Source organism: Giraffa tippelskirchi, chromosome 8 (assembly GCF_054371585.1).
Source record: "Giraffa tippelskirchi isolate mGirTip1 chromosome 8, T2T-mGirTip1v1.2.pri, whole genome shotgun sequence".
Classification (NCBI taxonomy): domain Eukaryota; kingdom Metazoa; phylum Chordata; class Mammalia; order Artiodactyla; family Giraffidae; genus Giraffa; species Giraffa tippelskirchi.
Genome location: NC_137282.1, coordinates 3,608,712 through 3,621,964, shown reverse-complemented (window position 1 = coordinate 3,621,964; position 13,253 = coordinate 3,608,712). Strand labels below are relative to the sequence as shown.

Below are 13,253 nucleotides of genomic sequence, written 5' to 3'. Positions count from 1 at the left end.
TCGCGTCCGCCCCGTGACTGCCTTGTGTTCTGTGACACTCCAGACCCTCTTGGGAGCAGACTCGCTCGTGGGACAGGAAGCCGCTTCCAGGAAGCAGGAGCCGAGGCAGCCTCTAGCAGACAGCCTGGTCAACGACGGGGCCCTCCCTTTTATCTTGTTTTTTTGAAACTGCCTTGAGTCTTCTCCTATATATTGTGGGAAGACCAGTGGTTTTCCAAGACTTAGGAAGATTTTTCTGGGCTGTACATGGTCATGATCTCCCCCAGCTCCATCTTCCCACCATGACTCTTGTCTTATCTACACAGGATGATGCTAGCATCGTTCACATCCCCTTTTCATTATAATTTCCCAAGACACCACCAACACAGGGCTGCTACAGCAGCAATCAAAGGTATAAGGGAAGGGAAGGAGGGGTTCACTGGAGCCAAGGAAACAATTAAAATGGGATATCGTGCGGCTTTGTCTTCACCAGAGTTTCTTCCCATCAGACATTCCTCCTTTGCATCCAGGCTGCCTGATCTCTTCCCAATCTCTTTTCACATCTCTCTCTGTAAGTCCATGCTTTTCAGAATCCCTCCTCATTATGCAGAGTATTTCCGTTCTCTAGGTGTACCTAGGAGGGAGGCATCACCCTTCCCACCCAAGGAGGTGACTTGTGTAAGCCAGAGACATTTACCTGAACAAAGCTTTGATGCCCTTCATGCAGGTTACTCCGCTCCCTGGCATCTTGGTCTCTGATGCCCCAGAGTTCATATTGCATCCATGCCCATTCCTAGGAGTCAAAAGGCCCCAGATTGGCCCACTTCACACTAAAGGACTTGAAGTGGACCAGGCAAGTCTTCTCATTTCTGTCTCCAAATAAACATCCTTCTTTCTTCTCCCTCAGATCGCCCAGGGCTTGCCTGCGTTGAGAGAATAGAAAAATACCAAGATAGTTTCCTGCTGGCCTTTGAACACTATATCAATTACCGAAAACACCATGTGACTCACTTTTGGCCAAAACTCCTGATGAAGGTGACAGACCTGCGGATGATCGGAGCCTGCCATGCCAGCCGCTTCCTGCACATGAAGGTGGAATGCCCCACGGAACTTTTTCCCCCGTTGTTCTTGGAAGTGTTTGAGGATTAGACCGACTGACTTGTTCTCATAATTCCAACAGCACTACTGGGTGTCATTTCATTCCATTGCCTAGCTCTTTTGTGTTTGTTCCTTTATTTCTTTGTGTTGGGAGGGATTGTTTTGGGGTAAAGGGAGGTAGTCCTTGACACAGACGTGGATGAAATTGCCCCTTGAATGCGGGTACTTGCTAACTATTGCATTTTGTTCTCCAGTCCTTTGATGTGAATATGCTTTGGATGTTTTACAGTTGTGGAGGTGGGGTGGGGACAATCATTAATTCACCAGCACCAAGCCGTCACCAGCTCCCATCTGTCCCTGGTCAGTGACTCGAGCAAGCAAAATGGCGCAGCAGGAAACTAAAGAAGATTTAAAACCAAGACAATGTGGTCATCTTGATCCAATTCTGGTTTTTGCAGGGCTCGAATTAGCACAGCACGGACAGCCTCTGATGAGACGTGGTTTTCGGCTCCCTAGGGAAAGTTCTGAACAAATTGTTATTTATTCAAGAATGTGCTGTTTTCAGCACTCTTTTCTCACCTAGCAGCCTAACCTGGAATATATAAGGATATTTGTTTCCCCAAAATTAGCTGTCCTTTCACTGTAATTTTCATAATCCTGTGATTTCATTTGAGTCATACAAAGGTGTGACTCAAAGATGTGCAGGTGTTTGATCGAGGCCAACAAGGAAAACAATTTCCTTAATTGAGCCCAAAGAAATTCAAAATCTTCACAGATAGCAGTGACTCAGTGGTTTCCAAAAATTCACATAGTGTCACTTCATAGTAAGAAGGCTTCTTACTGCACAGAGGGAACTCCCACAAAAATCAAACCTACTTACAGAGTGATGTCACTGTTCAGTGACATCTGACCATTCATCTCTCAAAGTCCTCAAGTCATTCAACCTGATTGCATCTCTTCTGAGCCAATAACAGATTTCCCTGTGGATCGACCTTCCAGTCAAGGAGTGGTAACGAGCTGAAATGTTTGAGTCTTGTTCTGGGGAGAGACTAGTGACGTCACGTTCTATGTTGAAGGAAATGCAGTGCCTCGGAGCCGCCTCATGCCCTGACGCTGAGGTTCCTCCCTTCTGCTCTTGAATCCTCAAGCTCTTTGCTCTACTCATGAGTGTTTCCTAATCTCCTTTTCCCTCTGGCTCTGAGGCTTGACTTCCACCAAACAAAGCCTGCTCCCACCACTGACTCTCTCTGCCCCTCTGATAGCATTGCCCTGACAGATACTCAGCAGAAAACAGCTGCAGACCACGCACACGAACCCTCACTCACCTTCCCTGCCCAACCCACCTCCTCAGTGACCGACGCTGGAGTACTTTGTGCCCAGAAAGCATATGATGTCCCTGGTTGCTTCAACGTCAGAAGATGGGCACAGAATACACCCATGAAACTGAATGTATCTCGCTCTTCACCGTCATGGTAGACATAAACTATTCCTCTGCCTGCCTTGTACTGCCTTATCCTGGAAGTGTTTGGGAAAATAAGCCATATCAGTGAAACTTGCCTAAAAACCATGTGGATTCATTCTGTTTTAACTGGCCCAGGAGCTGGGGTGCCTGAGTTCGAGTTTGTGCTGTCGAGTGGTAGATTTGTGACCTTGAGTCATGAACTCAAAAATCCTTCCTGTCCTTAACACTGTACTAATTTTAGGGGGTGAGGGAATCAAGTTCTTTTGATGGTTTCTTTCACATTCTAATTTCTAACTTTATTAGAAATAATGGCTCTCCTGACAGTTAAGGAAAATATATTTGGTGTTGATTCAAAATAGGAAGTTGATACACGACATATCAGTTATTTAGAGAAAGGCAGGGTAGCTTTGGGAGAAGGAGAGAAATGGCATTAAAAGTCCCGAGAGTGACCAGAAATAATCTGGCAGGAAAATTATGTGTTTGATGTGCTAAAGCAATTACACAGGCTTCCAGGGAAGGAAACCAAGAGCGGTGCAGTGGAATTTACTATGAAGAGAAAGGAAGTAGGTGAAGAGGATAAAATTATCAACATGAAGTTCATGGGCAGATTACCTGCTTTGACTTCCCTCAGTTCAGTTCAGTTCAGTTGCTCAGTCGTGTCCGACTCTTTGCGACCCCATGGACTGCAGCACACCAGGCTTCCCTGTCCTACGGACAGTTTTTTGGGTTTGTTTTCTCTAGGCAGCCTCTAGCCAGTCTCCTCTGGTCCTCACTTTGTTACCATCTCAGCTTCCTCTGTTGACTCTCTTTGGAGAAGTGCTCTTTGAAACAAAAGCGTTTAATTACCTTCTCTGCTCCAGGGTAACTCTGAGAAGCTTTTCCGGGTAGGGCAGGTTTTCCCTTGGAAGGGAAGGTGAGCAGGCAGGTCCTGGAGGCTCACAGACTCCTCAGGCAGTGGGCTCCGCAGGAAAGTCTCCTCAATGTGTCGAGATTCCCCAGGGCATCATACACCCCCAGATTCAGGGCAAGTGCAGAGCCTGAGCTAAAGCCGCATCGGAATGCCTTAGGGAGTAACATGATTGGTCATTGGCCAAATGGTTCAGCAGATCTACAGCAACCCAGCCAGCCCCGACTAAATGTGTGTTTGATCCTTGGCCTCTTACATGGTAGCCTTAAGCAGGCAAACTGCTGATCTCAAAATCTTGTGGAAGGCTGACTACTTCCCACTGAGTAGACTAAGCCTCGAGGACTTCCGGTTGAAGGAAAGGCTGTCAAGACTGAAAGACTCACGACCCCGGTGGTCAAGGTGACTCATTCCTTCTGTAATTGACTGAGGTACTTACTGCATCTCAAGACTCCATCCCATAAAACTCGGTTAGGAGGGACTTGCTCTAGATTTTTGGGTTTTTTTTTTAACATTTTTTCTTATGTTGTCCAGACTTTCAAATCAAATGTGGACTGTCTGAAACCTTGCTCAGTGGGGAGACGTCCCAGAAGAGGAGAACACACCTTACAACTGGGATATCTATTTATAAATCACTTAAATTTGGGGGTGAGTGGTGTCCAGTGTGTGTGTGTGTGTGTGTGTGTGTGTGTGTGTGTGTGTGTGTAGCCTTCAAGTGTACTTCACTCTTCAATTAGATGTGCCGTGTTGGTAGAAATAGTGAAAAAAGTAAGATCTTTTCTTCTTTATGATTCTGCTCAAAACACCACGTGCCGCCTCCGAGCTTTCCTCGTCCAGTGAGCCTCGGTCCTCAAGGATACACCCGCCGTGTTGCTGCCTCAGCCCGAGAGACGCCTCTTCCGCCCGCAGCATGGTCGGCGCGGACCGCCAGGCCGGCCCACCCCCCGCCGCGCCTGTCCGCGCCTCTGCGCTCTGCCCTGCGGACTCAGCCACCGAGAACTGCAGACGCCCTCGAAGCATGTCACTGTCCGTGATCCATTTTTACTCTATGGAACTCTAACCCCTTCGTGTCATGTTGACCTTTGGCTGCATGAGTCATAAAATATGAAACTGGTCTTATGGTTTTTGAAACGTAGCCAGCATTTGTAAGGCTAAACCTTTTTCACAAACTGAGTTGAGGTGAATCACCACCAGGCCACCATTCCTCTTTAAAAAGAGAGTGCTTAACAGACGTTTGAATCTTTGCCCTTTCCGATGGCTACCGCGTCAGGTTCCAAAATAAGCTCGTCATTTTTCCTGTTATTTTAATAATAAGGAAATATTAGCATAGTGTTTCTTTTGATAGCGATAGACTATAATCCGTATTTAAATTTTATAGAGGAGAAATTTTATTGTACTGTGATGTAGATATTTATTATCCAGGTAAGGATTTGCCCGGTGTGTATTTTTTACAATTGAAATACTTTACTTTAATCTTTAAAAAAAAAACTTTAAAAAAACACACACACACACAAACACAAAAACAGACTAGGGGAAAAAAGGTTTGGCCTTATCACAGAATTTTTACTGTGCTGTACAAATGTTTGCAAATGCAAAATGTGTGCATTTCTAGTGTGTTTCTACATTCATTAATGCCGCCTTCAGGAGCAATATCGTGCAGGTAAAATGCTGTTTGTGGCTTTCTGTTGCACAGTTAAAGCTGACCCACCTTATGCACAAGACAATCAGATATAAATCTGTCCTCAGGATGCAGACAGTATGTTTCGGAGCACAATTCACGACAAAGGAAGACCCTTAGATGACAGGCAACTTGCTGACCCAGACGCTGGCAGGGCATGAACCAGCTAACATGCCCCTCCCCTCTTTTGGTTCTTCCTAATTGGCATTTTTCATTTGATTATAGAGCCAAATTAGTTATGAAGGCTTTCTTTGGAGAAAACACCTTTATTCCCCCATGATGTTTTCATGCCCTGAGAATCAGAAAAAGACAACAGAACAGGGAAAGATTTACAGTCATCGGAAGATTTGTGTTTTGCAAATGGTGTTAAGTGATATTGCTAGATTGGTAATATTTTTTTCAGCCTAAAATTCTATTGAAATCTGTGATCAAAATGTTTTAAACTATCCGAAAAGAAAATTTGTATATTTGGGAAAAATGGATTTTTACATAGCTTTTGTATGCAGATATTAAATTGTAATTATGACTATAGCAGGCATAGATAAACTCATAAGCTACAATTCTAAAAAAGAAACAAAAAAGAAAAGCTTATAACGGATATACTTTTCTGCCTCTTTCTTTAAATATTATTATTTTCTACATAGGCACAGGGTTACCTGCTCGTCTCATCTTGCTGCTTCCAAAAGAAGGAAAACAGAGATGTAACGACATTTGTTTCACAAACATCTACTAGAATAAGCAAGTTGTCTTTAGAGGCGGGCATGGGGGGATAGGGAGATACTCACTTTGGAAGGGGCCACAGAGATGGGGTGAGGAGGGAAGAGGGAAGTTTTTGCAGCTAAAAGACTGCATTCACCTTTTTATTTCAAAATGTCCAAGAATATTATTAATATTAATGAAATTATACTGATACCAGCTATCAATATATGCCTCACATGTTAGGACTCATGCTGTGATGGGTGACAAAAAAAACAATGCTTAGTGGGAATTTATTGTCCATAATATCTGAAAAAATCCAAGAGTGTGATGGCTTCAGGTGTGGCTGGATCTGGGTACTCAGTACCTCAGGATGTGCCTCTTTCCATCTCTCTGTGCAGATTTCTGTCCGTACAAATTTCCTTCACGTGGACTCCATGCTCACATAGTCTTTTGTCCTACCACGGCCACCAGCAGCTCCAGGATGAGTCTTCTAGCTCCAAACCAGTGGGAAGAGAGTTTCTTTTACCCAACAGTTCCAGTAAAAATCCTGAACCTACTCCTCATTGGTCTAAATGGAGTCATGTGCCCATTCCTGAGCCAGTCATGTGGCTGAGGAGCACAGATATGCTAATTAGCTGAATCCTCTGAAATCCTGGAACTGGATGCAGGAAAAGGACAACCAGCCCCATCTAAACTAGACAGAGAGTTGAGTCAGGAACAGTTCCCCAAAGAAAAGTCTGTCTTGCTACTATAAGAAATGGGAGGAACAGTGAGCAAGTAAAAGAAGAAGAAATGTCCGTACCAATCATTAAGTCTGAAAGCACATCCATTTTTGGTAAGTCTCCTGAACAGAGAGGAAGCTCAACACCATTTGGCCAGGACATGAGCCAGATAAACACTCCAGTGAAAGGGTTTGATTATATCCTACCTAGCTCATGAAAGAGGCCAAGATGAGGCAAGCTTTATCATTTCCCCAGACCAGATCAGTTCAGAGTACCATTTTGAGAGTCTCCCGACTCTGTTCAAAGGACTGTGTATAAATTTTATATCTGTCTCTTTTCTACATTATATACCTTCTCAACTCGACCCTAGTGAACATATTTCCTCCCCCTAAGAAATTACTTTATTCATTCTCTTTTGGAGAGTTTTTTACACGTATATTCCAGCTAGGTACCATTCTTAAGCCCATTACACAGGCAAAGCTGAGCCAAAACTGATGTAGTAGCTAACAGCTTGACCTGAGTAATGGAGCTGCTGTCATGGCACAGACCTGCACAGTTCTATTGATAATAATCTAGAATGAAGAGAAGCCAGAGGTCAAAATTGGTTTGCTTTCCCTTCTTGAGATGACAGTTCATCCTGGTTTCGTATTTAGCAACTCAGGCATGATGGCTCTGTAAATATGTGGAATTGTCATTAAGTTCATGTACACAAATTCTGACACATTAAATGTTGTTCAAACTGAAGCAAAACTCAGTAGAACTACTGAAATGGAGAGTTTTCCAGATATCTAAGGAGCCGTGAGTATAAATGTTTTACGTTATACTCCTGAAAGACAGAATCCATTTACATAGTATAAAGTGAAGTCAGAAATGAAGTCTCTATCGGTAAAATGGTATTGCTTGAATGCTATCTCAAAATGAGAAGAAAGTTGTCTTAGCCTTGGTTCCCCAGAAAGCAGAGTTTATATGCTACAGTTTTATTAGAGGTAATAGCTCCAAAGGAAGCAGTAATGGAGGGAAAAAAGGAGACAAGGCAGGAAAGAGGGTAGACACAAGAGCTGGCCACCCTGAGTACCACTGACTACTCAGGCATCTCCTAAGGGGCCAGAGGGACCACGGCATCTCCGGATGGCTCACGTGGGGCTGAGGGAATCAGTTACCTGCCTGCTGTCATCTCCCACTCTCTGTTCAAACGACTGAACTCCCCTCTGCTAGGCTGTACCTGCCTGGCCACAGAGCAGCTCCAGGGATGTCTCCTGCTTCAGGGGCAAAAGCGACCTCCCAAGGGGAGAAAGTTCTCTCCACTCCCACAGCTGGGCACAGTCCATCTAGACTGGGTGACAGACCAGGTGGCAAGTGAGGTGAAACAAATGGCCCTGGGCCCTGGGCAGGTAAACAGGACTTAGAGGGTCTGCAATGATCTGATACAGGGGGTCCTCCAGCCAACAAGTTTCACTGATTGTCTGGCCAAGTTCCAAAGAGAATCGCAAAGTTCCACAAACAACCAAACCTGTGTTTCGCCATACCACAAATTTGAATGTGCTATTGTTTAGTTGCTAAGTCGTGTCCGACTCTTTTGGGACCCCATGGCTGTAGCTCACCAGACTCCTGTGTCCATGGGATTTCCCAGGCAGAAATACTGGAGGGGGTTGCCATTTCCTTCTCCAGGGGATCTTCCTGACTCAGAGATCAAACCTGTGTCTTCTGCATTGGCAAGCAGATTCTTTACCGCTGCACCACCTGAGAAGCCCTTTGAATGTGTAGGGGTTCTTAATTTCATATAAACTTGTCATGCAAATTGTCCACTTGGCTACATTTTCCTAGCATAGCTGAAAAAAACTAAGCAGAGTATTGACTTAATTATACACTATTCGCTTTTCTTACAGGTGACTCATTTCAAGGCAAATCTTTTTCCGTATAAATATCTGGCTAAAATTTTGTAGAAGTCGATAGAAATTTGGTATTTTTTTTCTGTACAAAACTTCACTTTGCTGCAAACATTTTTAGAATCAATACATATGAAAAGTGGAGTCAGATGATTTGCAATGAACACTCTTCTTTTTTAGGATAATCATCTTTATTTTCTTTTGACTTTTTTTGTACTAATTGCAATGAGAGAGGGAGATGCATACAGAGTAGAGCATCTTCAAGTTAGCAAACTTGAAAATTCTTATGCCCTTAAATCCCAACAGATATATAGACATTAAAAACATCTCTCAATTTTACTATGAATCCCAGAGAGATGCTTTAGTCTTTTTGTTGTAGATATGAAAGTTTATTTGAATTTTAAGGGTTCTAGAATTTTCTGTATGGGCATCTTTAGCCTTGAAGAGAGCTTTTAGGATTTCTTTCCATTATCCGAAGTCAAAGCCAAATAAAATCTTTGTAACAATGAATTATTTCAAAAGATGAAGAACCCCAAACCAAGGATCATTCATTCATATGTGAGCTGCTTCGTGAGAATTCAAATGCACATTTCAGGAAATTCACCTTCATTTTCTCTAGCACTGACAAAAATAGCACTTGCCATTTACTCATCACTCCAGAAACCCAGCAGTCATCCCAGAGGGTGGGCTGGGTGTTGGTGCCACCTTCCAGAGCTCTCCACTGCCACATGGAGTATACAGCAATGGCCCCCCAGGGAAGGAAACCTAATCAAAGGCAGGAACCATACCAGACCCTATAGTGCTGTTAGTCCTCCAAATAAACCCAAAGGTAGGTGTTCACACCCCTATCTGACAACAGGGAAATGGAGGCTCAGTGTGAATCAGCAATTCATCCAACATCATGCAACTGACAAGTGTCAGAGCACAAGATCCATGTCATTTTTACAACTTGCCCTGATGAGACCATCACAGACTTAGCTTATGACAAAAGAGCAAAGGAAACTCTGCTCTGGAAATGTTTTCCATTCCCTTTCCCAAGAGGCTCCTCTGCTCTAACCCAAAAAAACATGTGCACCCTGAAGACCGGCCCCTGTCTCGTTAGGTTGTGTCTACTGCAAAATGATCATTGGTGTTGCAACACTGAAGAGTAATTTCTCTTCAATTCAGTTCAGTTGCTCAGTCATGTCCAACTCTTTGTGACCCCATGGACTGCAGCACACCAGGCTTCCCTGTCCGTCACCAACTTCCAGAGCTTGCTCAAACTCATGTCCATCAAGTCGGTGATGCCATCCAACCATCTCATCCTCTGTCATCCCCTTCTGCTCCTGCCTTCAATCTTTCCCAGCATCAGGGTCTTTTCCAGTGAGTCAGTTCTTCGCATCAGGTGGCCAAAGTATTGGAGTTTCAGCTTCAGCATCAGTCCTTCCAATGAGTATTCGGGACTGATTTCCTTCAGGATTGACAGGTTTGATCTCCTTGCAGTCCAGGGACTCTCAAGAGTCTTCTCCAGCACCACAGTTCAAAAGCATCAGTTCTTCGGTGCTCAGCTTTCTTTATGGTCCAACTCCCACATCCATACATGACTACTGGAAACACCATAGCTTTGACTAGATGGACCTTTGTTGACAAAGTAATGTCTCTGCTTTTTAATATGCTATCTAGGTTGCTCATAGCTTTTCTTCCAAGGAGCAAGTGTCTTTTAATTTCATGTCTGCAATCACCATATGCAGTGATTTTGGAGCACAAAAAAATAAAGTCTGTCACTGTTTCCATTGTTTCCCCATCTATTTGCATGAAGTGATGAGACTGGATGCCATTATCTTAGTTTTTTGCATATTGAGTTTTAGGCCAGCTTTTTCACTCTCCTCTCACTTTCATCAAGAGGCTCTTTAGTTCCTCTTCATTTTCTACCATAAGGGTCATGTCATCTGCATATCTGAGCTTTTTGGTGTTTCTCCCGCCAATCTTGATTCCAGCTTGTGCTTCATCCAGCCCAGCATTTCACATGATGTACTCTGCATATAAGTTAAATAAGCAGGGTGACAATATACAGCCCTGATGTACTCCTTTCCCAATTTGGAACCAGTCCGTTCTTCCATGTCCAGTTCTAACTGTTGCTTCTTGACCTGCATACAGGTTTTGCAGGAGGCAGGTCAGGTGGTCTGGTATTCCTATCTCTTTAAGAATTTTGCAGTTTGTTGTGATCCACACAGTCAAAGGCTTTATTTAGTGTAGTCAATGAAGCAGATGTTTTTCTAGAACTCTCTTGCTTTTTCTGTGATCCAATGGATGTTGGCAATTTGATCTCTGGTTCCTCTGCCTTTTCTAAATCCAGCTTGAACATCTGGAAGTTCTCAGTTCACATACTGTTGAAGCCTGGCTTAAAGAATTTTGAGCATTACTTTGCTAGCGTGTGAGATGAGTGCAATTGTGCAGTAGTTTGAACATTCTTTGGCATTGCCTTTCTTTGGGACTAGGATGAAATCTGATCTTTTCCAGTTCCATGGCCTTTGCTGAATTTTCCAAATTTGGTGGCATATTGAGTCCAGCACTTTAACAGCACCATCTTTTAGGACTTGAAATAGCTCAGCTGAAATTCCATCACCTCCACTAGCTTTGTTCCTAGTGAATAAGGCCCACTTGACTTCGCATTCCAGGATGTCTGGCTCTAGGTAAGTGATCACACCATCATGGTTATCTGGGTCATGAAGATCTTTTTTGTATAATTCCTCTGTGTATTCTTGCCACCCCTTCTTAATATCTTCTGCTTCTGTTAGGTCCATACCATTTCTGTCCTTTATTGAGTCCATCTTTGCATGAAAAGTTCCCTTGGTATCTCTAATTTTCTTGAAGTGATCTTTAGTCTCTCCCATTCTATTGTTTTCCTCTATTTCTTTGCACTGAGGAAGGCTTTTTTATCTCTCCTTGCTATTCTTTGGAACTCTGCATTCAGATGGATATATCTTTCCTTTTCTCTTTTGCCTTTCACTGCTCTGCTTTTCTCAGCTATTTGTAAGGTCTCCTCAGACAACCATTTTGCCTTTTTGCATTTCTTTTTCTTGGGGATGGTTCTTGATCACTGCCTCCTGTACAATGTCACGAACCTCTGTCCATAGTTCTTCAGGCACTCTATCAGATCTAATCCCTTGAGTCTGTTTGTCTAGGCGGGACCTATTTATAACTCAGCTGACTTCTTGAGGTGTCAGTCTAACAAGAGGACATTTTGTTTTGCTAAGCATTTGGGGGGTCTGAGTGAGTTGTTAAATTTGGGGAGAGCCAAAGTGCTATGCAAAATGAGAGGAGAATTTTCAGCAGTGGAGGCGGAGGGACTACAGAGACGACACAGAGAAACACTTCAGTTTCAAGGTGGGATATCATATGACAACTCCCTGATCTTCAGATAGAACTTCAGATAATCATGTGGCAAATGATTAGATAAAATTAGATAAAATAGGCAAATAGATGGCACAAGTGAATGTCTTACAGAAACAAATAAAAAGGGTCTTCAGTTACCATCTTGATATGGAAGAACAGAAGCCCAGGGCAAAGGGCTTCATGATAAAACATTATCCCAGAATTCAGGGGAGCTCCTTTATCTGGTTTCAAACACTTGAAAGAAGAATTTTCAGTGCAATTTCACCTAGCTCTGAAGACAGGCCCCTACCTGACATCTGGAAAATACATTTAAACTGCACATAGACATGAGGATAAGTTACTAAACTGAAGGCCCTTGTGGAATTTTCCACAGGAAAGCAATACGAGCCTCCTCTATCCAACTTTCACTCTCACCTGCAATTAAAGGAAGACAACAAAAGCCTTCAACGGAATAGTAGCCAACAAACCCAGATAACATTAGGGAGAAAATTTCTAAAATATTGGCAATGTCTGAAATGTCATGTGATTAGTATCAAGAATAAAAAAGTAGGTTTTCCAAATCAATAAAAAAAAAAACCAAACATGAAATACAATAGAAAAATAGAACATTTACAGAAAGAGAAGCCCAAATGGCTAACAAGTATATAGAGATCCCCTAACTCACTAGCAATCAGAAATAGGAAAATCAGCACCACTTTATATCCACAAATTAGGCAAATAGAAATACCAAGAGTTAATAAGAATATTAAAAGATGAAGACCTCATCTCCCGCTGAGAGTATCAATTGGTCCATTCCATTTTTCCTATAGCCAATGACTTTACGCATAATTTTATCCCTGGGAACACAGCCTAAACTCTCCCATGGATCAAGAGGTATGGTCATTTGAGCATCCCAGATTCTGCAGTTCAGGCTAGGGAGGAGGAGAAGGATACTGGGTGGAGGGCTTCCTACCAATGAAATCACTGAAGCCTGAGAAACACTGACCCAGACCTGCATACAGAGACACTCATGAAATGAGACAGCATCATAGCATGGATATAAACTACAAACACATCCAAAGGCACACCATATTTACATATATCAAGAACACTAGGCTGAGTGCTTGTGTGGAAGGGATGAAGAGAGAAAAAGGAAGAAAGCAGGAGAAGGGTCATGGCAAACTGATGATTTTAACCATCATGAAACAAAGAGGATGCTTATCTCGAGTCCTACACCTGAGGTTTCCCTCCCCCATCCCGAAACTACCAGGTTTAAATTATCTCTTCCCTGAGTCACTCCTATGAAGGTATTTCCCACGTGATGATGGGCATTAAATGATGAATCCTGGTGAGGCACACAACTTAGAGCTTCAGAACCCAGAAGTGAAAGTAGAGATAGTCTAGACATGACTAGGGGAAGAGAAGAGAGAAGGGGTCAAGTCCTTGGTGTTAAATCATCTTCCAGCTGCCA

The 13,253-nt window shown here is 43.1% G+C and overlaps 1 protein-coding gene across 20 annotated transcripts in view; it reads left to right on the top strand.

The window, feature by feature from the left end:
• THRB (thyroid hormone receptor beta) overlaps positions 1 to 5,719 on the top strand; it is a 419,564-nt gene extending 413,845 nt beyond the window's left edge. For 18 of the 20 annotated variants that reach the window (XM_081521015.1, XM_081521029.1, XM_081521023.1 and 15 more), the window contains one exon: positions 887 to 2,641. In XM_081521015.1, coding sequence (XP_081377141.1) covers positions 887 to 1,128 — 242 coding nt within the window. In that variant the 3' untranslated portion in view covers positions 1,129 to 2,641. Of the gene's footprint in view, positions 1 to 886; positions 2,642 to 3,977 lie in introns of those variants that run through there. The other 2 variants (XM_081521009.1, XM_081521021.1) reach the window with 2 other exon arrangements.
• Positions 5,720 to 13,253: the final 7,534 nt, after the last annotated feature.